The sequence below is a fragment of the Delphinapterus leucas genome, chromosome 20 (assembly GCF_059928025.1).
Source record: "Delphinapterus leucas isolate spDelLeu-1000000601 "Yukka" chromosome 20, BTC_Dleu_Yukka2, whole genome shotgun sequence".
NCBI classification, from domain to species: Eukaryota; Metazoa; Chordata; class Mammalia; order Artiodactyla; family Monodontidae; genus Delphinapterus; species Delphinapterus leucas.
Genome location: NC_143148.1, coordinates 56898238 through 56925928, shown reverse-complemented (window position 1 = coordinate 56925928; position 27691 = coordinate 56898238). Strand labels below are relative to the sequence as shown.

General features: G+C 54.1%; 1 protein-coding gene across 1 annotated transcript in view; it reads right to left on the bottom strand.

Moving 5' to 3' along the window:
- The window catches only part of CRISPLD2 (cysteine rich secretory protein LCCL domain containing 2), a 67007-nt gene extending 39571 nt beyond the window's left edge, over positions 1 to 27436 (bottom strand). The window contains exons 1-5 of the mRNA XM_022583019.2: positions 27253 to 27436; positions 9661 to 9966; positions 5210 to 5328; positions 2308 to 2440; positions 1740 to 1855 (exon numbers count right to left, since the gene is read on the bottom strand). Of these exons, the coding sequence (XP_022438727.1) occupies positions 1740 to 1855; positions 2308 to 2440; positions 5210 to 5328; positions 9661 to 9900 (608 nt within the window). The 5' untranslated portion in view covers positions 9901 to 9966; positions 27253 to 27436. The remainder of the gene's footprint in view (positions 1 to 1739; positions 1856 to 2307; positions 2441 to 5209; positions 5329 to 9660; positions 9967 to 27252) is intronic.
- Between the last annotated feature and the right edge of the window lie 255 nt (positions 27437 to 27691).

Here is a 27691-nt window from a genome sequence, read left to right as displayed (position 1 = left end):
ACATAATGCATACATAATGCATATACATATGCATGGACTGAACGTGTGTGCCCAGCCCCCCCAATTCGTATGATGAAACCCTAACCCCCCAACGTGGCTGCATTTGGAGATGGGGCCTCGGAGGAGGTGATTAAGGTTAAATGAGGTCACAAGGGTGGGACTCTGATAGGATTAGTGTCCTTATAAGAAGAGACACAGAGAGCTCAATTCCCCCTCCCTCTCCCTCCCCCTCCAACCCCCAGCACACGCTGAGGAAACGCCATGTGGAGACACAGGGAGAATGTGGCCATCCGTGAGCCAGAAAGAGACTCCTCACTAGAAACTGACCCTGCTGGACCCTGATCTGGACTTCCAGCCCCCAGAGCTGTGAGAGATAACGTGTATTGCTCAAGCCACCCGATCTGTGGTATTCTGTTACGGCAGCCTGAGCTGACTAATACATGTCTATGTGTGTGAAAATTTATCCAGCTGTGCTCTTAGGATTACTGTACTTTACTGTACACAAGTCATTATTTTTTCAAGAAAGCGGTAAAGACTAAATAAGGGAAGAACGGTATTTCTGGTTGGATCTTCTAGTGTACTTTTTAATATAAAGACTTAAATCAAATGATTCCTCATTCCCCACCTGCCACTCTGCAAGGAGTCCCACCATGGGGACCACCTTACTGCTCTTCCATGGGGCTCAGGTCCCTCCCGTGGATGACGTAACCCCCCTGCCCTCATCCCCGTGGGCTGCTTGAGACATCATTACCGCAGGCGTGCCAGATGGTTTACGGAGAGTTTCTATTTTCCTCCCAACTTCAGCGATTCCCTCTTCATCCTACCTTCTCACGGCTACTCCTGATCCAACCCAGTAAATGAGGTCATTCCTGTTTCATGCAGTCATGGGGAAAACATGCCTCAAGGGCACACTGCGTGCAGGGCCCAGTGCTAGGATGGCGGCCAGCCCAGTGGCCAGTGTGCAAACCACAGGCTATAACTGGGTGAGCCGGTCCCTGAGAACCAGCACACACTTGTCTGATGAGCAATGGAGGTGAATGAGTAAAGGGATAAGTGACACACTGATGACATCAGGATGCTGTCAAGAGGAAGTGGGACTATGACCTAAAGGTGTGACGAGGTCCCTTCTGGGAGGGGAAATATAAAGATGCAAAAACTAGGGCTAGCATGAATACCTATTTTCTAGAGTGCTATCTGCTGCGTATTTTCAGAGAAAAAGAATCTCTATGACAGACCCCACTGGTTGCCCAGCCAACTACTCCTGCTTCTGACTTATTCAAGTAGCCCCAGGGGGTGACGTGCAAAGCCAACTGGGGCAATTTCATTGGTCAAAGCCAACTGGGGCAATTTCATTGGTCAAAGCCAACTGGGGCACTCTTGTTCTCCCTTGTCCATGAGTGGTCTAGTTCTGGCCAATGACATGAGGAGAAAGTGGGCCAGGGGTGAGAAAAGCCTAAGGAGACAGGCCTTTCCTACCATTCTCTTCCCTTCTGTTTGGGAAGATGTGATGCCTGGTGCTCTACAGCCGTCTTGGGACCATGAGGAGAGGACAATACAGCAAGAAGACAGAAAGTTCTCGTTGACATGCTGAGCTATTAAGCTAACCTAGATGCACCAACCTCTAGATGCCTCGTTATGTGAAATAATAAAGAGATTTTACCACTGAAGCCAGTTTCAGTTGGGTCTTCCATAGCAGGCGAACACACCCCAACCCATAAAACCATGCCACTTGTTCTTACTTTGGAGAGTAATTGCAGACGAGGTAGACCGCATTCTCCCAAACATCTCCCCAGACATTCATCCTCTCGCAGGTGTTCACAGCACAGCCAATCTTGGTGGTTGTGGCCCAAACTATCTGAAAAGATGACATCCATACATCTGAGCTCAAGGGACAAATGACCAGGGTGGTATAATCTGGTCTGGATCCATAAGGTGCTGGCACTAAAGGGGTGTGTGGTGAAGAGGTGAAGGACCAGATTCTTCCCCTAACCCATTAAAGATCCACACATTTCTTTAAAACAAAAGCAAACAAACAAAAAAAAGAACAAAAAAACACACAAGGAAAATTCCCCAGCAATGTAAAGCTGCCATAGAAGTTTCTAGCGCTTACTCTCAGTTTCCATATCTGTGAACTGGCCACAAACAGCCTGGCCCACCAGCTATACTTTGAGTAGTGCTGAATTAAAGGAAAAAATTAAGGCAATGATGGAGCAGAGGTTTTCTGACTGGGCAACAGTCCCACAGGGCCAGGTGAGTGACAGTGTTTGGGGGTGCCAGGCTGAGGTCACACCTGATCTTCAGCCTTACCTGTGTGTAGTGGGTGCACATGGCCCCAGAGCACCTCTCTGGACACCAGGGGTTGCACTCGTGGGGGTAGGGGTAGGTGTAGTCCTTCACCTCGTCATACCAGGACTGCACGTGGAAGCCAGGAGAGCGATACCTGCAGGGGCAGATCAGCTTGTTACATGCCAGCCACCAAGCACCCAACGACAGAGACCCCCACTGGCAGCACTGCCACCCATGGAGCAGCTGGAGGGGGTGCTTCTTTGGGCCCACAGCCCCATATCCCACCCAGTATCTGTTAAAAGTGCTTAAAACCCGAATTGGCCTCCTCTGGGTTCCAGGAGTGTCCCTGGGTGACCTACAAGCCACCAGCGTGTGTGGGAAACTTTTACCTGGCTCCCGGTGAGTTCTTTTTAATGTTAATAATTATGTATTAATTTTCACGTACGTTTGGGGAATCCCATATTTCACAGATATTACCGCTTAAGAACAAATCCCATATTTCACAGCTATTACCGCTTAAGAACAAATCCCATATCTCACAGATATTACTGCTTAAGACAAAACTGAAGGTGCAAGTCCATTTACAGTCAATGTAGAGAAAAACAGTAAGTAGATAACTGAACAGATCCTGCCCAGATAACTGAACTGTGGCAGGGGAGGGTCTGGAAGTTGGGAAACAGCTGGCTATGGCGGACAGGGCAGACAGGTCCCTGTCACACACACACACACACACACACACACACACACACAGAGCCAAACAGCAGCCTAAAGCCTCACGTTTCTGTAATGTCATGACCAGCTTTGCTCCTTGGCTGGATGGGGACCCGAGGACTCAGACTCCAGGAAGAAAACTCATTCAAGGCACAGGAACCCACAGGTGTCCAGAGCCCTGCAGTCAGCTGGGCAAACCCTTGTACCAAGCTCCCCTTTGGGATTTTATCACCTGAGCCCTCCCTTGTCCCCAACCCTGAGGAGCACGCCCCCAGCCACTGTTGGTGGCCACCACCCCCTTGCTTCAGCCCTGCCCGCCAGGTTGGCACCGGGAAAGAAAATAAACCAGATTGGAACCCCCGGTCGCTGTCACCAGCAAGTGTAAACAAAGAGGTTTCAATAAAGAGAACAGATGTGGTGGCGACTGGTGACCTCTGAGGGCACCGTGGGGACCCGGGTGGTTAGAAGTCTTATAACAATTACTGTCAGGACCCAGGGAATGGTGGCGGTCAGTGCCGTGGCTGGAGAAGCAGCCTCCCTTCCTGGAGCCAGCTTGGGGAAAGAGACACACGCAGCAACAGAGCCCTAGGGTCACAGGGAACCCACCACCAGTCTGTCTATTTCCCTGGAACCTCACAGCCAGGCTGGGGTGGTTTTGGAAAGAGAACAGTTGGCTGCAGAGGGGCCTTCAGAAGAGGGCCTCTTTTGTAAAGTGAGTTGGCAATATTCATCCAGAAGGGGGACAGTCTTTGTGCCCTGGGACCCACCAGTCCTACCCCTCAAAGTTTTCCTACTGAAATCATTCAAATGAGTCAAGGGGGAAAAGAAAAAAAAAACAAAACCTAGCTACAAGAATGGAATGGCTTGGGCTTCCCTGGTGGCACAGTGGTTAAGAACCCTCCTGCCAATGCAGGGGACACGGGTTCGATCCCTGGCCCGGGAAGATCTCACTTGCCGCGGAGCAACTAAGCCCGTGCACCACAACTACTGAGCCTGTGCTCTAGAGCCCGTGCTCCACAGCAAGAGAAGCCACCGCAATGAGAAGCCCGCGCACGGCAACGAAGAGTAGCCCCCTCTTGCCTCAACTTGAGGAAGTCCACGCATAGCAATGAAGACCCAACACAGCAAAAAAAAAAAAAATAATAAATTAATTAATTTTTTTTAAAAAAAGAGGGGTTTCCCTGGTGGAGCAGTGGTTGAGAGTCCGCCCGCCGATGCAGGGGACGCGGGTTCGTGCCCCGGTCTGGGAAGATCACACATGCCGCGGAGCGGCTGGGCCCGTGAGCCATGGCCGCTGAGCTTGCGCGTCCGGAGCCTGTGCTCCGCAACGGGACAGGCCACAGCGGTGAGAGGCCCGCGTACCGCCAAAGAAAAAAAAAAAAAAAAAAAAGAATGGAACGGCTAAATTCCAGTCTGTCAACTTCATGGCCCACAGGCAGCCTTGACGAGGTGATAACCATGGCAACTATGTAACAGAAAATTGTTTGATATCGTATGAGAAGGAAAAAAAAAAGAATTAACAGCTGTCCTGGCCACAGTTACAACTACGTGAAAACATGCCGGCCCACAGCCAGATGCAGCCCAGGAGCCCAGGAACACGCAAATTGCTGAACCAGGGCAGTGGATCGATGGGTTTGGATCCCTTTAGACATTTTCTCTTAATGCTGTCACAAGACTGACTTCATAAAAAGCATAAAAGAATGCTGGGTTGCTGTGGTTCCACGAAGTCACACCTCTGGACACACGGTGACACCTGCCCAGGTCCTTCCCGGAAGGGCACTAAGGAAAATGCAGCTACTCGTGGCCCCATTACACTCCCCGCTTAAAGAGCTGGAAATAAATAGGCGGTTGAAGGCAAGCAAAGCCTGACGTGTACTTTGAGGGGCTGTTTCCAGCCCCGGCCAAATTTTCAATAAGTGCGGCACAACGAAAGCAGACCGTGGGACCCTGGGCCCCCATTCGGAGGACTCGTGTGCACAGCACGTGGTCAGTGAGTCTTAACCGGTCAGAAGACATTTTGTCCATTTCCTCTAAGGCAACCAGGCCCTAGCCCGGAAGGGGCTGCCAGCTGGCTTGGGTGCTCAGGAATGTGGCCCAGTTGACCTGGGGGAAGGTCCGTGGACGACATTTAACAGACACTGTCAAGGCCTTGGAGGTCTGGCGGCGTGAGTGAGACCCCTGTTCACAAGTAGGGGGTCGCAGCGGCTCTTACCTGCCCCAGTGCACGGCCAAGTTCTGCCCGATGGACACCAGCAGGCTGCTGGGCCCATGCTCCCAGATGCACTCCTGGGCCCAGGCCACCGCCGACTTCTCCAGCTCTTCATCCCAGGTCTGCAGGGGGATGAGAAATGGGCACCAGGAGGTCAGGGTCAGGGGTGGGTGTAAGAACCCAAACTGCACAGACGCCCCCAGCTCAGGCCCTGGGAGACCCCGAGGGCCGGGCTTCGGCTTCCGCGACACTAGACACAGGGACTTCGTGCATGTCTCCGATGGGTTCCTTGCTCGGGAGGTGGGAAGTGGCCGGTCAGCAAAGAACCTAGAGGAGCCCCGATCCTCAGAGCACCTGCTCGGCCACTAACTTGTCGGGGACACTGGCAAGTCCCTTCTCTCAGCCTCAGTCTCCTCATCTGTGAAATGGGAGGATGAATAAATCCTGGAGATGAACGACGGTGATGGCGGCGATGGTTGCACGATGGTGTGAAGGTAGTTAATGCCACTGAATAGTGCATTTAAAAATGGCTGAAATGGTAAGTTATATATTACGTATATTTTACCATTATATATATGTATATATATATTTTTTTAGGTAGCAAGAAATGCCTTCAACTCGCCCAGTCCTGTTACCCTCCAACACAGCCCTCCCTGAGTCAGGGGTCTGGGCCAAAGAATCTGCAGCCCGCTTGCCTCCCAGCTGGCCCAGGGAGCACACATAACTCCTCAAGAAAGAACACGGTGAACAAGGCAAGTAGGGTCACTTCTCTTCTGCGGAGGAACAGATGCCAAGCAGCCCTCCCAGCTGCGAGCCAGCGGCTGTCCCACCCCCTCCCGGAGTCTTGGGGAAGATGCTGCAGCTCATGGGCAGCCAGGGGCTGTCCCTCCCTCTGGGAAGCCCCAGCCCTGGCACACAGTTGCTGCTCACTGAAAGCCTATCGAGGCAGAGACCTGGGACCATCCAGGAACAGGAACAGGAGACTGGTTGAACCAACTGTGGGACCCCTGAATGGAAGCTGCCCACTGCCCTCTCCTCCTCCTGTCTCGCTGTCTTCTGGCCAAGATAACTGCGACTCCTCAACACCCAGGGGCAAGTCCTGCCCCAGGGCAGACGCCTGTGGGGGGAGGCCGGGGTCACACCTCTGGACTCGCCGTCCATTTCAGCTGCAGGGGCCATTCTGGGTTTCTCCCCGACGGTGCCCCACCTTCAGCGCCCACCAAACCCTGTACCACTTCTGCCTCGGATCTTTCTCCAGTGCCCAAGCACAGCCTGAAACAGGGGGTCAACACCCCCGGGGGCCACACTCAGTCAGTGGGACACCGGCCCGTTGATAAGAGCACGCACCTCCCACCTTCAGAGGGCGGGGCAGTGAGGTGCTCTTGTTAGGTGAACCTGGGTACGGTGCCAGGCTCTGCCTCTTGCTGGCTGTGTGACTTCAAGCAAATGGTTTCACCTCTCTGTGCCTTTGTTTCCCTATCTCTAAATGGGCTAATGGTACCTGGAATAGGATTTGGGGGAAGGTTGAATGACAGCAGGCATGGAGCCCCCAGATGAGAAGCAAAGTAGCTCTCAGTCAACGGTACCTGGATATTAAGGAAGTTAACTTTCTCAAGCACCCGCCAGGGCAGTGATCATCTGAACACCTGCCCATTGCAGGTAACATTTGAACCATTTTCTTACTTAACTCCCCCAACAAGCCCTGGAGGTATGTTGTATCTCTCCATTGTTGCAGATAAAATGAACAAACAAAAACCTCTGAGTTTAAGAGAGGTTAAGTAACTTGCCTAAGGTCACCCAGCTAGGAACTTGTTAGAACTTTAACAACCCAGCCTCCAAGGGGGATCTTCCATCTTCCTGCTCTGCGTGCTGCCACCGAGTTCTGGCCCCACTCGGTTACTAAAATAATAGCAACAGTCTAATTCACATTTATTTAGTATCATGCATTATCTTACTGACTCCGCCAAACAACTCTGTGAGAAGGGGACTTTTGTCGTCCCCCGTTGTGCTTGGTGAGGAATTATAAACACAGAGAGGCTAAGTAATCTGCCGAAGCCACACAGCTAGCACGTGGCAGCTACCTAACCCCAGAGCCTGTCCGCTCATAAAACCTCAAAATGGGGTATCTTAATTTCTGGAGTGTTAAAATCCACCTCTCAGTGCTGAGCCTGTTTCAAAGGACTGTGGCTAGAAGCCCCAGCAGGCAGGGCCGAGCAGGAAGCCAAGACTCTGAGACACTTTCTCAAATCAGTGTCACTTGTCTGGGTGGAGACTGGGCCGGGCAGCACTGCACCGAGGATGCCCAGAGGGAGGGGACGGTGCTGAGGCTCAGACTGCCGGCCCCGCCTCGAGGGCCCCTGCGCAGAAGCGGCCTCAACAACACCCCTAAAGGCTCTACTTCCCCCACAGGGGGGCTGTTGAGACCGAAGGAGCCAGATCCCAGCTCCAATCCTGAGACACCATGAAGTAAACAAATAGGAAAACGCCGCAGGCTAGTCACAGGCTGCCCAGGGCCTGTCCCTGCCTGCTGCATACCCAAGCTCCTCTCCGCTGCCCTGAATCTCGCCCACAGGCACCAGACAAGCACAGGGCATGAGGAAAAGACCAGCAGAAACCCAGCCTGCCCCCCACAGGAGGCAGGAAACAGCCAGGACCCTGGCGGGACTGGGGCTCAGTCAAGCTTCAGGCCCAGGAAAATGCCTGCTCCCTGGTAGGCACCACAGAGGGCCTTGGGGTGGGGAGGGGCACAGGATGGAGGGTGACTGATCCAGAAAGAGGTGGAGTGTGTCTTTTCCCCACAGGGACAGAAGCCAAATGACCAGTTGCTGGGAAGGAGCGGGGAGGAGTCCGTGCCCTAAAAAGAAAATCTACCCTGATTCTCTCCGTCCTTAACCCTATAAAGGTCTGCGCAGCTGCCCCAGGCGTTAGGCGCCCCATGTTGAAAGGGCGCCCACTCTGCCTCCTAAAATTATCACAGCCCCTTCGGAATAAATGTCTGGACCATTTTCTTCAGAGAAAAAAGAAATGGTTTCATAACGAGTTCCCAGAGGACTGGGGGCTTGCTCAGGGCTCTGCGCAGACGGGCATCCATTCATCCGTCCCACAGCTGGTGATGGGCCACCTCGCACAAGCACAGACGAGGACGCCGAGGGACTCACAGGCACGCGGGCAGGTGACCGACGGTGAGGGTGGCCGAGGTCGGAGCACAGGCCACACGGCAGCTGAGAGTCCAGAGGAAGGAGAGGGCCCGGGGCCAGGCCTGCAGGGAGGTGGATACAGGAGTGATGAGGGTGCAACCCTCCTGGGGGGGGCGGGGTGTGTAACACACACAGCACCCAGAGGCCTCTCTGGCCAAAGGCAAGGGAGGGAAACAGGCTATCCAGACAGACAAGGGCTTGTGATAGGAGGCCTCGGACGCCGGGAAGGAAGCACCGAGGGCCACGGAGGCTCCTGCCTGGGCAAAGGCTGGAAGAGAGTGAGATTTAGAAACTATAACGCGATACCAGGATGCAGAAGGGGCCGGAAGAGGGCAAGATGGGAGGTGAAACAGCCCCTGCCCCCACTCCAGGGCTGAGGCTGCCCCGATAATCAGGGGAGGATGGAAAAGGCTGGTGGGGTCGGGGGAGGGGGGGAGGGGTTAAACTGAGCGTGGAGAGGGGACAAGAGCACGGGTCCTGGACTCAGCCGGACCCAGGTCATTATTCGCCTCCGCCTCTACAGCTGTGTGACCTCGGGCCTCGGTTTCCCAGTCTATAAAGTGGGGGGATACCACGGCGCCCGTTTCACAGGGCTGGGGGGATGGGACACGGAGACACATGAGTGAGGGCAGAGCTGGGGACGTGCACCGGGGAGCTGGCTGCCCCTTCTGCTCCGAAATGCGGGGCTTCTCCAGACGCACAGGGGACCCTCCACTGTCCCTTCTCTACTCCTCCCTCCCCAGCAGACACTCCATCACTCACGGGCTCGGCCACCCCTCGCTACTCAGACGGAAGGCGCAGCTAAACGGTGGGGTGAAGCTAAGGGTGACACAAGGATGGCAGTAACAGCGCAGCCCCAGCGCTGAGCCTCTGTGCCAGGCAGTCAACACATGTGCCGTCAGATGGTCACGTGGGTTGGGGGCACATGAGGTGGGATTTCCAAAGTAGACGCTGAGGCTCAGACTAGCTAAGGAGACGTCAAGGTCACACGGTGAAGACGTAGCAGAGCTGGGGTCGGACTCACCACAGCCTGGCCCTTGACCCTGCCCCTCCCCTCCCCTCCCCTCCCCCCTCCCCCTCCCCCTCCAGGAGGGCCGGGAGCTTGGGCTGAGCTACAGAGAGGTGCAGCCTGTGCTGATCGGGTAAGGCATCCAGAACAGAGGCAGGGGGCCCTCTCTCACCAGGAGTCCCCAGCCCTGCCATCCCCCCCCCCTCCCCCGCGGATGGGGCCAGCCCCTGTGGTGCCCCAGCGCTCACCAGGTACTCCATGTTGGAGGCCGGTGGTGACACCTGGCCCCGCAGCCTGTTGTGAAGCATGAGGATCTCCTCCTTGTCTGCCCTGGGGATGGCCCTCCGGACCCGGAAGTGGGGTCTGTCCTGCTGGTATTTGCTGAGCAGCTTCTCTAGGTGTGTGACATTGGGCAGGAAAAAGCCTTGGGCTCCACAGACCAGCAGCACCAGCCCCAAGGGCACAATGCCGTTCAGGACAAAGCTCATGGCTCCACGCTGGCAGCAAGGGCTGGGATGACAGGGTGGCCTGGGCTCCTGAGGTGCTCGTGTGCTCTGAAAAGAAGCAGAGGGCGGCAGGAGAAGTCGGTCAGTATCAAACCCACGATGGCACTGACCGTACTGGACGTCATTCTCCCCACTTTGCAGATATGGAGACTGAGGCCACAGAAGCTAAACCACCAAGGTCCCGCAGGCAGGAAGTGGTGGAGCTGGGATTCAAGCCAAGGGTCTCCAGCAAGGCAAGCGGCCTGATGCCACACGGGACATCCTGGCTTGGTCTCTCCTGGACTCAACTTCTCATGGTGCCATCTATTCTCACTCGGAGTCAGCATTTGGACTCATTCAGGACTGCGGTGGGTCTACGGCCTGAATTAAGTTCCATCTCCTGGCCCCCAAAGAGATTGCTAAAGTCATTTCACATCACGAAAGGACGTGCCGTGAGCCAACGTGAGTGGCAAACTTCCTGGTCCCTGTGAAGTAAGACTCAGTTCCCAAAGCGATTGTCAGGCATCCCCAGACCCATCACCGCATGAGGCCCCACCTATCACGACGGCCCTTCCACCGGGCACCACCTGTGTAACCGTCACACACTATGACACAATCTCCCAGGACCCAGCCAGGGACCCAGCCATGCACTCTGCCGATTTGCTCCTTGGAGAAAGTGACAGTAGAAAGAGAGAGGACCTCCAGGGGCATCTATGTACCCACTGCCATCCCATCCCTGCCTGGCAAAGCCCCTAAACAGTCTGGCGTGCCACCCCCTCAGGCGGCTTCTGTCTGACAATGAGCCCGTTACAGGCACTGCCAGGTGTTACCCTGCTGGCTGCTAAGTTAGTGGTTCATATGGGTTATTGGTACGCAACTGCATCAGTAGGGCCGAGGGGACAGAAGATGGTGGCTGGGACTCCCGGTCCTGCAAGGCCCATCTTGGAGCTGCATTTCCCAAGAAGTATTTCTGGAACCCTAACCCTGACACTTGCCGGGCTGGGGGCCGTGGCGCACGGCCTCATGGTCACAGCGGTTGGGGTTCACCCCTCTCAGACAGAGACCCCCAGTGCCGACTGCGGTGAATCCCTCACTTTATGACCCAACAAGGATCTTGATGATCCCTCCTTGCCTTTGGGCTACAGGCCCTTTTCCCAAATAACGCTGCTTACTAACCTTTCTTAGTGTCTTAGGAAAAGCTGCCTTAGTCTCAGAATACACTTAGTAATTTTAAAATTCCACGGTCCGAAGTTAATTTATTAGGTGAATTTCCGCTGTGCCTTGCGTTCCTTCCCAGAACCCTTCCTGAGCACCTCCATGGGCCAGTCGCCTCATTATGCCATTTCCAATCCTCGCGGCAACCCAGGAGGCCGGCCTGTCGTCGCTCCCATTTTACAGGGAGGAGGTTGAGGCTTGGCGTGCTGGCCCCAAGGCCGCTCCGCTGGGAAGACTCGAACCCAGGTGTGGTGTCTCTGAGGGTCCGGGATTTTCCATCATGCTACCCTGGTTCCACGGGGTCACACTAAAGGTCACAAAGCATGGTCTTCCTCCTGGCTTATTGTCTGATCCAAGAAGACAAGGCGGGGCTTGAATGAGTGTGTTCGTTCACCCTCTCGCCTCTGCTTTACTCCCAAGGAGAGTCAGTCAGTCACCCAATGACCTTTATTAGACACCTATTTTGTGCTGGGCGCTGGGACACGAAGATGAAGAGGGCACTGTCCTGGCCTCAGGGAGCTCCCAGTTGGGCGACAGGCAAGGAAACCCACAGCCCCTACCCAGCGGGACAGGCCTGACAAGACAGCGCGGGGAGCTGGAGGGAGGGGCTCCAGGGCCCCCCTGGATGGGGGGGAGGCAGCCAAGCCTGGACGCTGACCCACCCCAAACCCCGGGTAGCCCATCTGGTCTTCTCCTATACCGGCAACAGCTGCGTTTTCACCGGTCGCGTGGTCTGGGGCTGCAAGCTGGCAGCTGGAGGAGGACATCCTCAAGGGCGCATCCGGGGCATCCCAGGAGGCAGAGCTGCAGCGGAGGAGCTATGGGAATGCGGCAGTTCCCATCTCCAGCCCTGGAAACTCTCCAGGGTCCTGACCGAGCTTATGCTTCAGATAAATATAACCGCCATCTAGGGGGAGGCCTGACTCCTTGAAGTGGGTGAGATGTGGCCTCCCTCCCGAGGAGTTCCCTTTGGGGCAGAGCCTCAGGGACCTGGGTGAGGGTGGGGGACTTCTGAGTGCTCGCTCACCCTGTGGGGATCAAGCCAGAGACGCAGACGCTCTCAGGATCCCTGACGTCTCCCTGCTTAGTCACACCACCATATACGAGCATTTCCCAGCTGCAGAGGCCAGGCTGAAAAGGATGCCAAAACGCACTGACACTGGGTTAAGATTTAGGACAAAGAAGGAGCGGAATCTACGTCACAGAGTGTCCACTCGGGCATCACGGCCACACCCGATTTGCTTTACTCTTCAGCATCCCGAGGGGCAGGGCACCCCAAAAGGCATGAAATAGGAATTGCTTACATGACTCAACTAAACTGGGTTTGGTTTAAATCACCAACGGGCACAACTCAAACGACTCTCAGTAGGGGGATGGGTAAATGAATTGTGAGTCAGTGTGGGTGGAATATTATACAGCAAGTAAAAACGATGACCTGCAGCTCTGTGAGTGTTGGCATAAACAAAGCTCAAATCTAATGTTGGGCTAAAAAAGCAAGTTGTAGAATACTATGCTAATGGTACTATTTGTGTGCATTTTAAGGCATATAAACCATACCTTGTATAGCTTATAGATATGTGTATATGTACATACATCTATGTATACGTGGGTATTATATACACATGTATTATACATGTATGTACATATATGTATATGGTGTGTGCGTGCGTGTGCCTGCATGTGCTTGTATGGTAAAACCAGGACTGAACAGACCAAGTTCATGGTGGTAGATGATGCCAGGGTGAGGTAAATTGAACCGGGAAGGAGAATATGAGGGAACTCACCTTTACGTCTAACATATTGCTTCTATTAAAAATCTCGGGGCTTCCCTGGTGGTGCAGTGGTTAAGAATCCACCTGCCAATGCAGGGGTTTGAACCCTGGTCCAGGAAGATCCCACATGCCGTGGAGCAACTAAGCCCGTGTGCCACACTACTGAGCCTGCGCTCTAGAGCCTGTGAGCCACAACTACTGAGCCCGCGTGCCACAACTACTGAAGCCCGCGCACCTAGAGCCTGTGCTCTGCAACAAGAGAAGCCACTGCAATGAGAAGCCCGCGCACCACAACGAAGAGTAGCCCCGCTCCCTGTGACTAGAGAAAGCCCGCGCACAGCAACGAAGACCCAACACAGCCATAAATAAATAAATAAGTAAATTTATCGAAAAAACAAATTCTCAAGCAAATATTGCAAAGTGTAAGCTCCGTTCACGCTGAGTGGACAGGCTGAGTTGGCAGGAATGTGATGTAGTCACCAGAGGAGGGTGTCCTCGGGGACCGGACATCGGTGGTGAGCGCATACTAGCCTTTGGACTTGTCTACTTTAAACTTTTTTAAATATTAATGAATAAAACAAAGCAAAATGCCAAAGCATGAAAGGACAGTGAAACCACTACTGGTTCCAAGTGCATTCTCCCGGCATGTTCTCCTGAACAAGGGTGACCTTACTCTGGAAGACTTGGTCGGCCGCCTTCACTCTGAACATTCAAGGGCCTTGCTTGGTCCATGGGCCGCAGACGGGTCCTTCCCTCCAAGGTTCCGGAGACAACTGATAAAGCCTCAGCTGGAGCTTCAGATTTGGGAGAACCATGGGGTTTGCTTGTTTGTTTGTTTGTTTGTTTATGGCCACACCACGTGGTTTGCGGGATCTGAGTTCCCCAACCAGCGATTGAACCTGGGCCTTCGGCACTCAAAGCACAGAGTCCTAACCACTGGACCACCAGGGAATTCCCAACCATGGGGTTTAGTCAAACCTTCCCATGGGGAGAAACACAAGTGAAAAGAGGCGTCTCTCCAAGTGGCTTCTCCACCTTGAGACAGTTGCTAGCCTGGACCACACCAACTTGTCTTGGGCTGGGCCATGCGGGACATGGTGCTGGGCGGCACTATTGGGTCTGAAAATGGTCTGGCCTGGCTGCAGCTCAGGGAGGGTTGGTGGGGTCCACGCTGGGGAGGGGGCAACACCTGTACCTTGATGGCTTCCGCTAAGTTTGGGCCATAGGAGAACACTGCAGATTTAAGCAGAATGGTAACAGTAACAGGGCTGGCATCTCACATCGACATTCCAGAGCACAGCACTGGGCTGGCACACAGGGAAAAAAAACCAGAATGCTGGACTGAGCTGTGTGGCCTGCAAATTCCTATGTCGAAGTCCTAACCCCCAGCACCTCAGACTGTGACTGTATTTGGAGAGAGGGTCTTTCAAGAGGTGGTTAAGTTAAAATGAGGTCATATGGGTGAGCCCTGCTCCAGTATGACTGGTGTCCTTATAAGAAGAAGGGATTAGGACACAGACACACACGGAGGGACGAGAGTGTGAGATACAGCAAGGAGACCGCCGTCTACACGCCAAGGAGCAAAGCCTAAAAGAAACCAGCTCCGCCGACACCTTGATCTTGGACTTCCAGACTCCAAAAGTGTGAGAAAATGAACTTGTGTTGTTTAAACCACTCAGTCTGTGGTACTTTATCCTGGCAGCCCTAGCAAACTAATACAAGCATCAGATAATAAGCGAGGAGAACTGTGTTCTAAGTATCCCACTGGCAGCTGTATGGAAGGGGGTAAGGGAGGAGCAGAGAGGCAAATGGGGAGGCCAAGGGTGGGATCGTGGCTGGAACCTGGGCAGTGGCGCTTGGTGCTGTGTCACAGCACAAGCCCATCAGCCGAGGCGACTTGGCCGGGGCGACGCCAGCCCGCCTTGGCCTTCAGCCCCTTGGCATTCAGCTTCCACTGCCGAAACAGCTCGACAAGAGCCTAGGGAAAAAGCACTGCAGCCCCCTTTCCATCTACAATTTAAAAGAAACAAACTCACAGACATAGAGAATAGACTAGTGGTTGCCAAGGGGTAGAGGGGATGGGGGGCGTGGAGTGGGAGTCTGCGGTTAGCAGATGCAAACTATTATATAAAGAATGGATAAACAGCGAGGTCCTACTGTATAGCACAGGGAAGTACATTCAATATCCTGGGATAAACCATAATGAAAAAGAACATGAAAAAGAATATATATTTGTATAACTGAGTCACTTTGCTGTACAGCAGAAATTAACACAACATTATAAGCCAACTATACTTCAATAAAATAAATTTTAAAAAAAAGTTTTCCCAATGAGACACACACTGCCCACCACCACCAGGGGCTTTCCAATGACACGTACAGGCCCCCACCAGGGAGGCCAGCGGGGCTTACATGGAGGGAGACCTACCGCAAGCCCGTTGCTGCACTTCTCACTTCACCCTCCCGATGATTCAGAGGTTTGGGCTCTATTGCTCCCATTTTACAGGTGAGGAGACTGAGGCCCCTGGAGTGTCAGGAACCTGTCCAGGGTCACACAACTGCAAGCAGAAAACCTGGGGCTGGAACGCAGCTCCGTCTGACCTCCAAGCCCCTTCCTCGATGCCACAGTGCCTTCCCAAGGGGTGGGCTTCCTTGGGGATTTCCCGTCACTACCCACACAGGGGAGGGCCGCCCACAAACAACCCAGCACTCACTGCGACCCTCCCTTCCCTTCTCTGCTTCCTGCGTGGATAGTGGGGCTCAGTGGAGACAGGCACCGTGCCCCACCCCAGGTAGTGACTCTGTCGAGAAGGCATCCGTTTGTCGCCCCCAGGGGAATGAAACCTTTACATCATGGTTACATTTCACCAAGATACTCTCCGTCATGGGGCTTGGCACCCACCCAGTCTCTATCTGCTGACGTACCTTTGACTAAAATATGACGCCCGCACCCACGGACCCTCTCTGCCGGGCACCCTCCAGCTGTCCTAACGTTCCCGAGGGGCTCACACTTCAGGGGGTCAACCCGAGCTCCCTTCTGTTCCTGGAGACGGAGGCCCACACTCCCCAGCTCTGCACTTTTGTCCCCACTTTCTCCTAGGGTTGCCAAATGCAAGCTTCATTTCTAGAGAAGCCCTTCTCCACTCTCTGTCCCTGGCCTCCTGCCAAAAGCCCGAAACACCCGCGTGGACGGCCGTACAATTCACAGAAACGCCGTCTGGGAGACATCGTCTCCTTGGCCCCAGTTGCAAAACCCAGCCCGGGAGACCACAAACAAGATAACGGCGCCAGGGTCCCATAAGCACATACCAGGGGGCGGGGAGGGGACCAAGAAAGCTTTCACGCCCCACGGTCAACGTCCAGACCCAGCCTGGGGTCAGATTCCTGCAGCACGGCCTCAGCTTTCAGATGCAGTTGGACCCTGGCTGTTTTCTACCTCATTTTCTGGAAAACAAAACTGAGCCCGGGAGAAGTTATGTGGTATCTGTGAGGTTGCGGGTCTGGTTTGAGGTGGAACCAAGGCTTGAAATCCAGCTTTCTGGAAGCGTGGGGAACTCTGAGCACGTGGGTGCTGCAACGTCAGCTCTGCCATCACCCCTCTACCCCGGCCAAGGCTCTGGGGACATTTAGGGCATCCACAGCCCCGCGTGTCCCCCATCTAGCCAGGGGTCTCCTCGAGGGCTAGCTCCTGGGGGATGCTGACGCCAAATTCTACTCTCAGGAATGAGAGAAAGAAAGAGAACGTGGTTGGAGTTCGATGTCATCCCGCCTGGGCTGCCTTCGCCTACGTTTAAGAAAACCTGCCAGAAAGATGACTCGTAGGACGGAGCCTGCCAGCCGTCAGCCCCGAGACCGTGCCAAGCTCTCTGCTTCTGCACATGCTGTTCTCGCGGCTCATCTCATGACCCCAGCCTGCCCCTCCCCCGCCCGGGTCCCGCCGATGAATGAAGTCCTGCTCGTGGGTTAAGACACAACTGCAGGGTCGCTGCTTAATCACGGCCCCAGACCTGTCCGCCTTGTTCACCGCTGAACCGCCAGTTTCTGACCTCGTTGGGACGAGGAGATCCGTACATTCACTACGTAAATATTTATTGAACACCGCTGGCGCCTCTGTAGGTGAACAAGACTGACAGGTCTGCAGGTGTGATTCAGCTCCAGGAGGCTTCCAGAAAGCGACGACCCTTCGGCTGAGTCTTCACTGCTGAGCGGGGATGGATCAGCCTGCAGGGGAGGGGGCAGGCCGGGGTCAAGGGACGAGCCGTGGTACGAGGAATGATGGAGATGAGGAACACGAGTGTTACAATATTACAGGGTTCGCTACAAGGTCTATGGCTAATAGTACTGGCTATGACAAGAGTGATGGTGATGCTAAATACTCCACAGATACATTGTTTGGAGGGATTTGGGGAAGTCTGGAATTAATAACGGGGAACACAGTGAAAAGGCTATTCTCTCTTCACCACATTATTTCAAAGCCCCACCTCTGGGCTTCCCTGGTGGCGCAGTGGTTGAGAGTCCGCCTGCCGATGCAGGGGACACGGGTTCGTGCCCGGGTCTGGGAAGATCCCACATGCCGCGGAGCTGCTGGGCCCGTGAGCCATGGCCGCTGAGCCTGCGCGTCCGGAGCCTGTGCTCCGCAACGGGAGAGGCCACAGCAGCGAGAGGCCCACGTACCGCAAAAAGAAAAGAAAAGAAAAGAAAAAAAGCCCCACCTCTGCTTTGAGACAAAATCTAATTCTTAAAAATCCAATAAATGCCTATTGCTTGTCGGGGGCGGGGGGAAGCCCACCCCTAAACTTGAAACATGCTTCGGCTCACTGCATGCCTGGGGCCTTGGACACTTTTTCCCAGCTTTCTGGGGAAGTGGGTTCCGAGACGTCACAGACCGGGTCTGTAGCGTGAATGTAACCAACTGGCCGGGACCTGGATTCACAGTGGTGACAGTCAGCCGGTTCACAGGCCAATGCGGTTGCAGTGCTAGGTCCCCTTGCAGGGCTCAGCTCGGCTGAGTTCACCGGCCGTGGGTGTCAAGGGCTCAGCAGCTTGCCTCCTGTCTACTCACACTTGCTGCCTTGCCCGCTAAGACTGGGCGCTTCTTGATGGCTGGAACCACTGCTGTGCTGGTAAATGTTTAACAACTGATGCTCGAAAAACCCCAAAATACCCACCCTGATCTGTAGTGTCTGCCAATTCTCTTGGTGTAAATATTCCCACCACGGCAATTTGAAGCCACCAACGTGGGGTCACTGAGCATGGAGTTTCTGGAAAGAGCCTCATGATAACACAGAATGATGTCATTTTTCCATCACATGCACAGAATAGACATCAACCACCCCAAGGGCAGAGAGAATAGTAAAGCGAGGTAAAAAAATTAGGATGCGCTGTTTTGAGTATTTATTACCTTTGTTTTAAATAAGACTTATTTCACTATAAGTTTATATAACATTTAATGTTGGTGGTGTTCACGGGGAATTATACTCAACATTTTGTAATAACCTAGAAGGGAAAAAAAAGTATCTAGAAATACGGGTATATATACATATATATGTGTATATGACTGAATCACTGTGCTGTACACCTGAAACTTACACGACATTGTACATCAACGATACTTCAATTAAAAAAAACAAAATGATGGTTGGGTTGAACTTTTCAGAAACTTAACCACAACTTTTCTGAATACTTAACCATGGGCTCTCACAAGCCGGGACAAGCCAGCATGACCCAGTCGGCCAGTTCCAGCACAGCACTGGCCAACTGGGTCTTATTCAACTTGAATCCTTAGCGCGTATTAACTGCCCAGCAAACACTTATCCCCAATAACCCAGCCAACACTTGATGAGTGAGGGCGAAGCGGCAGACGTTGTTCTGGGTCCTCTGCTCCCAGAATCTCGTATTTCATCCTCTGCACAGACTGATGGGGCCACTGCAATTATGATCCCCATTTTACAGATGAGGAAACTGAGGCTCAACACAGACAAGCAGCTTGCTCACGGTCATACAGAGCCTGCCACACTCTGACCGCCTACCCATCCTGCTCTCCAAAATGTCAGGGCAGTTCTGACCTGTGCCCCGACGTCAGCCGGACTCAGCGAGAGACCTCGAGGCTAACCCCCAAGCCCGGGGTGCCCCAGGCTCCTCTCTTCTTCAGAAGCACAAGGGAGAACTCGAAACGTGAGCGAGGCCAAGGGCAGAGCAGAGTCAGACCCACAAACCACCCAGAAATTCCAGGAATGAAGTGGTGGCTGGGCGGAGGGGGGCGGGACGCCCCAGCCTGTCTCAGGCAGATCCCAGGACTGGGTAAGTATCAGACACCCCAGGGGTGGGGATCTCCCTCCTCCATTGGAGCCAGTTTTCCTTAAACCTTTCTCAACAGAATTAGGGCACGACAATGGAGGAAACAGGCCTTCCCTTCCCTTGCCAACTGCTCTGCCCTCAACCCCACAAAGACAGACACTAGGCTTAACAAAAATGCGCCCCCCCCGCCCCGCTGCAGGCACTTTCTTTCCTCCTGTCCCCTCAGCCAGAGATACATCCTTATGGGATACACAGGGCAATATCTCGGGATGCTTACTTGAACAAATACAATATACAAAACCCATTCAGTTTTTTAAATACTATGCTGAGAATATACACAATTCTGAACAAAAAGAGAACACTCCCTCAACAATCATTTACTTAATCTACTCTGTGTGAAAAAAAAAGAACTACAAACCAGGTTTGTTCAGTGCAAGCCAAGATAATATATGAGAAGCCACTTTAAAGTGACCGGATAATAAATTAATATGTTCTTAAAATACCCAGTACATAACTCCTGGGGCCCCTTTCTCCCTTCTTGCAGATGTGTGGATGCTTCCTTGGAAACAATGCTCCCAGCAAAGCTTTAGATAAATGACAGGAAACCTCCACCTCCAAGGGACAAGAAATCAAGGACTCCCAGGAGGCAGCGTCGATAAGCGTGGACATTGGGTCAACCCCAGTTCGAATCCTGACTCCACATCATTGAGCTGGGTGCTGCCCAGAGGGTCCCTCAACCTCGTGGAGTCTCCAGTTCCTCATGGGCAAAACGAAGCCCTGAATTTCTCCCAGGGCTGGGGGAGGATTTGCAGAGTATGGAGATGGTGGTTCTAAAGAGCCCAGCAGCAGAGTCCCAGGATCTACCGGTGCTTAATGACTGTTTCTTTCCTTCCTCCTCCTGGGTGAATTCGGGCATCCCAGATCATCCCTGCTGCAGGCTACGAGGCTGACAGCACCTGGACCAGCCTCCCACCTGAAATGCATGATTCACTGGTACTGGGTGGTACCTGCAAGGATGAGTCACAGCCTTGAACCAAGCTCAAGAATTCTATAGCAGCAGGCTATGGAATCTCCACACTGCTTCACAGATGAACATCCCCAGGGCAACCCTCACGTGGCCACGGAGTCCCTGGGATAGGCCAGTGAACAAGCCTCTGTCCCCAGGAATCGGGGGGCGGGGAGGGAGGGAACATAGCAGCAAATAGATGTTACAGAGGCTGGAGGAAGACAGCCCTGGGACACGGGATGGTGAGGCTGGGCAGAGGGAGGGGCAGGGACCACTCTGGCTGCGGTGAACTCCAGGCAGCAGGAACCGCAAGCACAAAGACTCTGAGATGGTCACCATCTTGGCCTGACCAAGGAGGGGCGCAAAGCCAGTGTGGCCGGGGAGAAATGGGGTCACAGAGGCAAGCAGGGCCAAGCAGCCAGGGGCCTTGAGGGCCATGACAAGGGTTTTATTCTAAATGCAAAGAGGCGGAACTTCCCTGGTGGTCCAGTGGTTAAGACTCTGCGCTTCTACTGCAGGGGGTGCAGGTTTGATCCCTGGCTGGGGCCGCATGCCATGTGGCATGGCCATAAAATAAAAACAATAAAAAATTTAAAAAGTAATTGCAAAGAGGGGTGTGTGTGTGTGTGTGTGTGTGTGTGTGTGTGTGCGTGCGCATGCGTGCGTGTCGGGTGCAGGGCAGATGAAGCCGATGGTGACAGGGTCTGATTTATGCTTTGAGAGCCTGGCAGATGTAGCATTGCAGACGAAGCTCACAGACATAACACTGAACCAAAGCCAGACTCCAGTGATGAAACATGCATGGTTCATTTACGTAAAGTTCAAAACCAGGCAAAACCAACCTATACCGTCAGAAGTCCGGAAATGGTTACTCTCGGAGGTGGGGTTATGGGAGGGTTCCTGGGGGACGGTCAGGCTCTGTAGCTCTGGGGCCATAGCACGGGTACGCGCACTTGGAGAAAATTCATCCCCTGACGCACGAATGCATGTGCATTCTTCTCTAGCATGTTGAACTTTAATAAAAAGTTTAAGAGAACTTTAAAGAAGTTCTGGCTTCTGTTGGAAGAACGGCTCCAGAGAAGCTGGAGAACAGATTATGCAAGAGAAAATCCTCCAGGGCTCCCCCCAGGAGGCTCCGCAATGAGACAAGTCCGGGGCCTGGTCTCCTACAGCCCTTCAAAGTGAACTTGAAGGTGCTGGAGCCCAGATAAAGCTCCGTGCTGCCAAAGCCTCCCACTTGGGCCAGACACCGACTCTCCCAGACAGGGCCCAGTTCATCCCCCGTCTGAAGGGCACTTTGTCCAGCGATGCCAAAGCCGAAAATATCTCAGTCCCTGGGAAGCCCGGCCTTGAAGGTTCCCGGGAATAAACAGTGTTTTTACAGCAGCCCGTGCTTCCCCCATGAGAACAGACTGGCTGTGTTGGGAGCCGGTTTGGGGGCGGGATGGAGAGGTGCAGCGCACACGTGCATACACACAGATGTATTTTAAATGCTGGGAGGGAAACAACCCATTCTTTCACAGGGGCCGCTTAGGGGTTACAAACAGACGGACTTCACAAGCTCCTGGGCACGCGGGGCTCTAAATACAGGCGGAAGGAAAAGGCGGGAATCCTCAGGACACTTGCTTGGGCCCCAGAGCAACGGGTGCCAACAAGCCGAGCGCTCTTCCAGAAGAAAGTCCTAGGCACACGTCAAGAGCCTGTTCTCAGGGGCCTCGGCTCTGGACAGAAGAGGTCATTCTAGCTCCCAAGCCACTGGCTCCATTCCCGCCACGTGACCTGTTTCTGGTCACACCAGGTCCTGTAAACAGAACCTTCTGCCCCCATCAGCCAGCCCCGCCCACCCCATTCTGGGGCCGGGGCCCAGAGCAAGTCTTCTCAGCTTTCCAGGGCAATGGGTCCCACCCTGGAGCCCGCACCAGAAAGTGCTGGAAGCCGCGTGAAAACGCAGATTGCCGCCCCCCCCCCCCATAGCTTTAGGAGGCCTGGGGCAGGGCCTGAGAATCGGCATTCGGATGAGCTCCTGGGAGCCGCTGCTGGTCCGGGGACCCCACTTTGAGAAACGCTGCTCTGGGTGGTAACAGCCTCTCAAATCTCCTCACGCCGCACCTCAGCCCAGTGTTTCCCGAACTCCAGCCTTTGGCACACCCCCTTCCCCAAGCTTTGCCCACCTTGCTGCCATCTCCCTGTTTTAGTTCACACTTCGTATTTTATTGAAGTCGGCTTGCTTTGGGGGTTCAAAGAAATTTACTTTAAAAAGGGAACCTTCTCTCCTCAGCAGGTGCAGAGGACCTGAGGCTAGAGGAAAACGGAACACGAGGAAAACGGAAGAGAGCTGGGGCCAGGGGCTTCACTGTAGAGGTCAGGGTGGGGAGGCATTCGGGGCAGAAGGCACCCCCTGAGACGGTCGCCTTGCTGTGACACAGAGGAGAGAACAGCGCCTGGGTGGGAGGCCTCTGCTGCTGGGTCACTAGACACGCTCAGTCACCTCGGGGACCAGCAGGATGGGCTCCCCACACTTTGGGGGATACTGCTCATCCCACAGTGATCTGTTCTCAAGTACAAAGGCCACCCTGTGGCTCTCCTGTGCCCCGCAGCCCAGAGCAAGAAATCCAAGCTCAGTACAGCTGACCCCACCGCAGGGCAGGCTTCTCCACCCTGCGCCTGACCCTTAGACCCCAGACACCATGAGCTTGTCATTCTCAGGGTACCAGGACCCTCCCCTCCTCCAGGCCTTTGCACATACCTGGTCCCTCCCCTTGGTGTACCCCCCAACATCTCCCCCCCACAACGTCACCTTTCCTTGCCAGAGAATGCTGCCTCTTTGCTCTAAAAGGACTTCTCGGATCTTAGCAAGTCAGCCTCAGCAGTTGCCAGCTGAATGGCAGTTCCCAGTTCGAGAGAGATCCAGGAGTTTTTCAACACAAAAGAACCTCAGGGCGGGGTCCATTCTGGGACACCTGACTGCAAACAAAATGGAAGCTGGGTTCTTTTCCCTTCTGGGATTTCACCATTCTGTACTCACCGTGGGATGCGATCCAGAAACTTGGACTGAAAATGTGGGATTTCATAATTTATATTTTTAAAAAATGATGGTCCAAAAGTTGCACAATCCTCATTAGGACTTTTCTTTTTCCCCTAAATCTGTGGTTTTTGTCTAAGCTGACACAGCATTTGAGACAATCAGAGAAGATATATCTCCCTCGGGCTGTATCGTGAGAAACTGTCTATCCCCACAGCCTTGAAGAGGGGGTGTCTGTCGGTGAGTACCCACAACTGCACAGCCTGGGGTAGAAAGCTGAGCTCCCCCAGGGCAACATCTCCGACAGGAATCTCTGTCAGTTGCTCTCCTGGTGCAGAGGCAGGGGAACTGTGGACACCTCCCCCCAAACACCCAGACACCAGATTCTCATTCCTGAATGAGATGATCTCAGTTGATGTTTCTTCAAGAGGGAAGTCAAGAAAATGGGGCACGTGTTCCTTAATACCATGTGACCCAGCTATTCTGTTCCTAGGGGTAGACCCAAAACAACTGAAAACAGGTGTACAAACAAAACTGTGTACACAGATGTTAATAGCAGCATTATGCACAATAGCCAAAAGGTGGAAATGGCCCAAACTTCCATCAGTGGAAGAAGGGATAAATGAAAGATGATCTATCCATACACTGGAATAGCATTCAGCCATAAAAAGGGATGTAGCACGGACACAGGCTACATCATGAATGAACCTTGGCAACGTTATGCTCAGTGAGAGAAGCCAGACACAAAAAGCCACATACTGTAGGATTCCATTTATATGAAATGTCCAGTATAAGCAAATCCAGAGAGACAGGAAGCAGTTGAGGAGCTGCCCGGGGCTGGCGAGGACAGATGGGGAGTGATTGCTCATAATGGTTATGGGGTCTCCTGTTGGGATGCTGAAAACGTTCTGGAATTAGACAGTGGTGACGGTTGCAGAACACTGTTAATGTACTAGATGCCACCAAACTGTGCACTTTAAAATGTAAGTTTTATGTTGATGAGTATTTTACCACAATAAAACCTGTTTTTTCAAGGAAAAAAAGAAAGAAAGGAGGGCTTCCCTGGTGGCGCAGTGGTTGAGAGTCCGCCTGCCGATGCGGGGGACACGGGTTCGAGCCCTGGTCTGGGAGGGTCCCACGTGCCGCGGAGCAACTGGGCCCGTGAGCCACAGCTGCTGAGCCTGCGCGTCTGGAGCCTGTGCTCCGCAACAAGGGAGGCCGCGATACTGAGAGGCCCGCGCACCGTGATGAAGAGTGGCCCCCGCTTGCCACAACTGGAGAAGGCCCTCGCACAGAGACGAAGACCCAACACAGCCAAAAATAAATAAATTAAAAAAAAAAAAAAAAAAAAAAAAGAAAGAAAGGAAAAAGAGCATGGCTGGCCCTACCAACCACGACCCAGATCTGCCTGACCCTCCCTGTTCCAGAACAGAGTGTGCTCCCTTTGGGACTTTATGAGGGGCTCCAGATGCCCTATCCCATGAAGGTCTGAGAAGCTATTCAGTTCAATGAACTGAAGATGAAATGAAATGACGCCTGTGTTATATTTTCCTTTCTTGACAAGCCATGAGCCCCTTTGAGTGATGCTGGGTTTGCACATCTGGGACTGATCAAAAACCAGTGAGTCTGCAAAAAAAGGGGGGGAAAAAAGCTTCCTAGGTCGGGAGCAAGCAGACACAGAGGCACCTCCCATACACAGTAAATTACTCTGGTGACAGAGAAAAGAAATGTTCCAGCTCCCACAAGGCCAAAGAGGTCGGCATTTGGGGGTCCTGCCTTTAAAAGCCAGTTTTCAAATGCAACCTACCACAAACCCCAGATATCCAACGTGAGGTCTCTGAGGGAGGGATGCAGTTTGGGGGCTTTTAGAAGCTCATGCTCTTCTGCTGAGCTCCAGCCCCTCCCCATCAAGCCAGCTCTCCTTTCCAGACGCAGGACTGTGGGAGCAGCTGGCATTGCTCTGGGCTCCCCAGCGGGGCCCTCTGCACGTTGATACAGGTACCTGTCAGCAGAGTGGATCCCAAGCCCCTCTCCAGGCCCACCCGTAACCGGGGCCAGGGATTCAGAACCCACATGGCAGAAGCCTTGTGCAGCAGTGTGCTCCGCGCTGACAGTCCTGTGGCCGGCCACCGGACCGGCATCTTCTTCCAGAATCTCGGGTGGGGTCCAGCCAGGACGGCAGCTCTTCCCCGCTCTGGCCGTGTCACGTGGGGTACATACCGTAGTCACTCTGAGCCTCGACTGCCTCCTTGTAAAAAGCAGGACAGTCCAGCTCATAAGAAAGTCAGCAGGGTAGGTCATCCGTGTAAAACCCCAGGCACGTCTGGGCCACAGTGTGTGCCAGATAAACGTCAGCTGCTGGGAGGATTACAGATGCTATCATTACTATTCGTACTCCTATTTTTTAAGAGACTGTAAAAATCAAAATCACCCTCTTCATTCTCCTCCCTGGCTGCGTCATCAGGGACGAGGCTGGGGCTCAACTCTGCTGCTATTTCACGTGGAGCCCCTCTCAAACGAAACGGTTCCTTGTTGAAGGTCAGGTTCAGACGCAGAGTCAGCAGTTGGGCAGAGAAGTGCCTTAAAGGAGGCAGGACCCAGCCGCTAAGTGTGTAGGGTAAGTAGACAGAGAGACCTGGGGTGACAACATCACACACAAGCCAGGGGACCCTGGGCAAGCACTTCACCTCTTTGAGCCTCGGTTGCCTCATCTGTAATGAAAACCTAGAGGCCTCGTGCCCAGGTGTGTTGCAGGTAAAGACGACGGCAACGGCCCTCAGAGCCAGCACACCAGCAACACAGCTCCCACACCTTCTGCTCCTTCCCCCACGTGCAGCCAGCCAGGTCAGGGGCAGAAACCGAAAATCAGGTGCACAAGACAAAGAGCCCTGAGAGCTCCCCTCTGGGTCTATCTGGAGAAGGGGGCACGGCCTTCACCTTGACCTTCACATGGTCTCTCACCTGTCAGGCTCCAGACCCTTGGTGTCCCGATCCCACTGCGGAAGGCAGGCTCACCCTATTCTGCCCAGGCAAGGAGACCAAAGGTTCAAGGTAGAAACTCACAAGCCCACCCTTGGTTGGAAGTTGAGCTGGGCGCCTGACAGACTCCCAGCGGCTTCTCCTGATCAGAGGAGTAACTCACCTCTGGCTAAAAGACACCCAGTTCAAATCGGACTGCGATGAGCAGGCGTCAGCTAAGCCCTTCCTGGCTTGCCCACCAGCCCAGCCCTTTCAAGGGAGGTTCTGGGTCTGCACTGCACGAGGGGCTCGCCCTGGCTCTTCCACCTGGGGCTGCAGATCTCCTAGACCCCAGAGCTGAGCCCTCAGCTCCCAGCCGTCCCCCCACAAGAAGTTTACGCAGATATCCACTCTGGTTGAAGAGACCCAGGAACTCTTCCCAGACCTGTAGGAACTCTGATATGCCCCACGCCTGGACGCATCCACAGCCACATGGAGCTTTGGAGGCAGACAGAACTGGGTCCCAGCCTCTGCTCTGCCTGGACACTTCACCTCTCTGACCCTCAGGAAGACTACCTGGAAGGTTTGTTCCAAACAAAATCATAAAGGGGTGTGGCCCTGTAAACTTGCCGAGCAGAACGCACACGCCCTTAGGATCACCCCGGCCCTCCACACGTGGGCAGGACACATTCGAAGTCCTGCCACATACACACCATCAGCTTTCTATTTATTGACGCCCACTGTGTACACAGGAACGCAACAGATGCTAGCGAACTGCACAGGTGAGGGAGGAGTACACAGCCTCAGGGAGCACGATTCTGCGGTCGGACGGCCTTTGAGTGCTGGCTCCCTAGCTTCCAGCATGTGAGGTCTCAGGCAACTTGCCCTCGCTGAGCCTCAGTTTCTCCATCTGGGGACGGGCATACTGCCGAGCACGGTTCTGAGATGCAGGTGGCGCGCTCAGCTAAGAGCCTGCACACAGTAAGCCCTAAGAGACGGCATCTGCTCCGGCTATTCCAGCTCCTCGGAGATCGCGGGAGCGGATCGTACAGTGCAAAGAGGAGAACCATTTATGTCACACTTACCTCCCTCCGCAGGGCTCCAGCCACCTCCTCGCCGGCGTCTTCTGAGTGGAGTGGCGGCAGCGTCAGCAGCAGCACAGGCACAGCGGACACAGCGGGCAGGTCGCGGGATATAGGGCACCGGTGCCGCCGAGAGATGCAGTGGGTCCGAAGACCCTGCGCGCCGCCTCTTGTAGGCTGCCCGGAGCCCCGGGGCCACGCCCCGCGGCGGTCGGCGGCGCTCATCGCGCCGCGCCGTCGCGGCCCCGCCCTTGTCCTCCCGGCCTCGCCCCGCCAGGTCCTCCCCCACCCCACCGGCCCCGCCCCTCCCGGCCTCGCACCACCCCGGGAGCCCGGAGGACACCCGGAGGCGCGGGCGCCCGGGGTTGGGTGGGGGGCGTCGCAGGGAGCGCGGGATCACCCGCGCCCAAAGAACTCGGCTTGACAAGAGGAGGACGCGCTC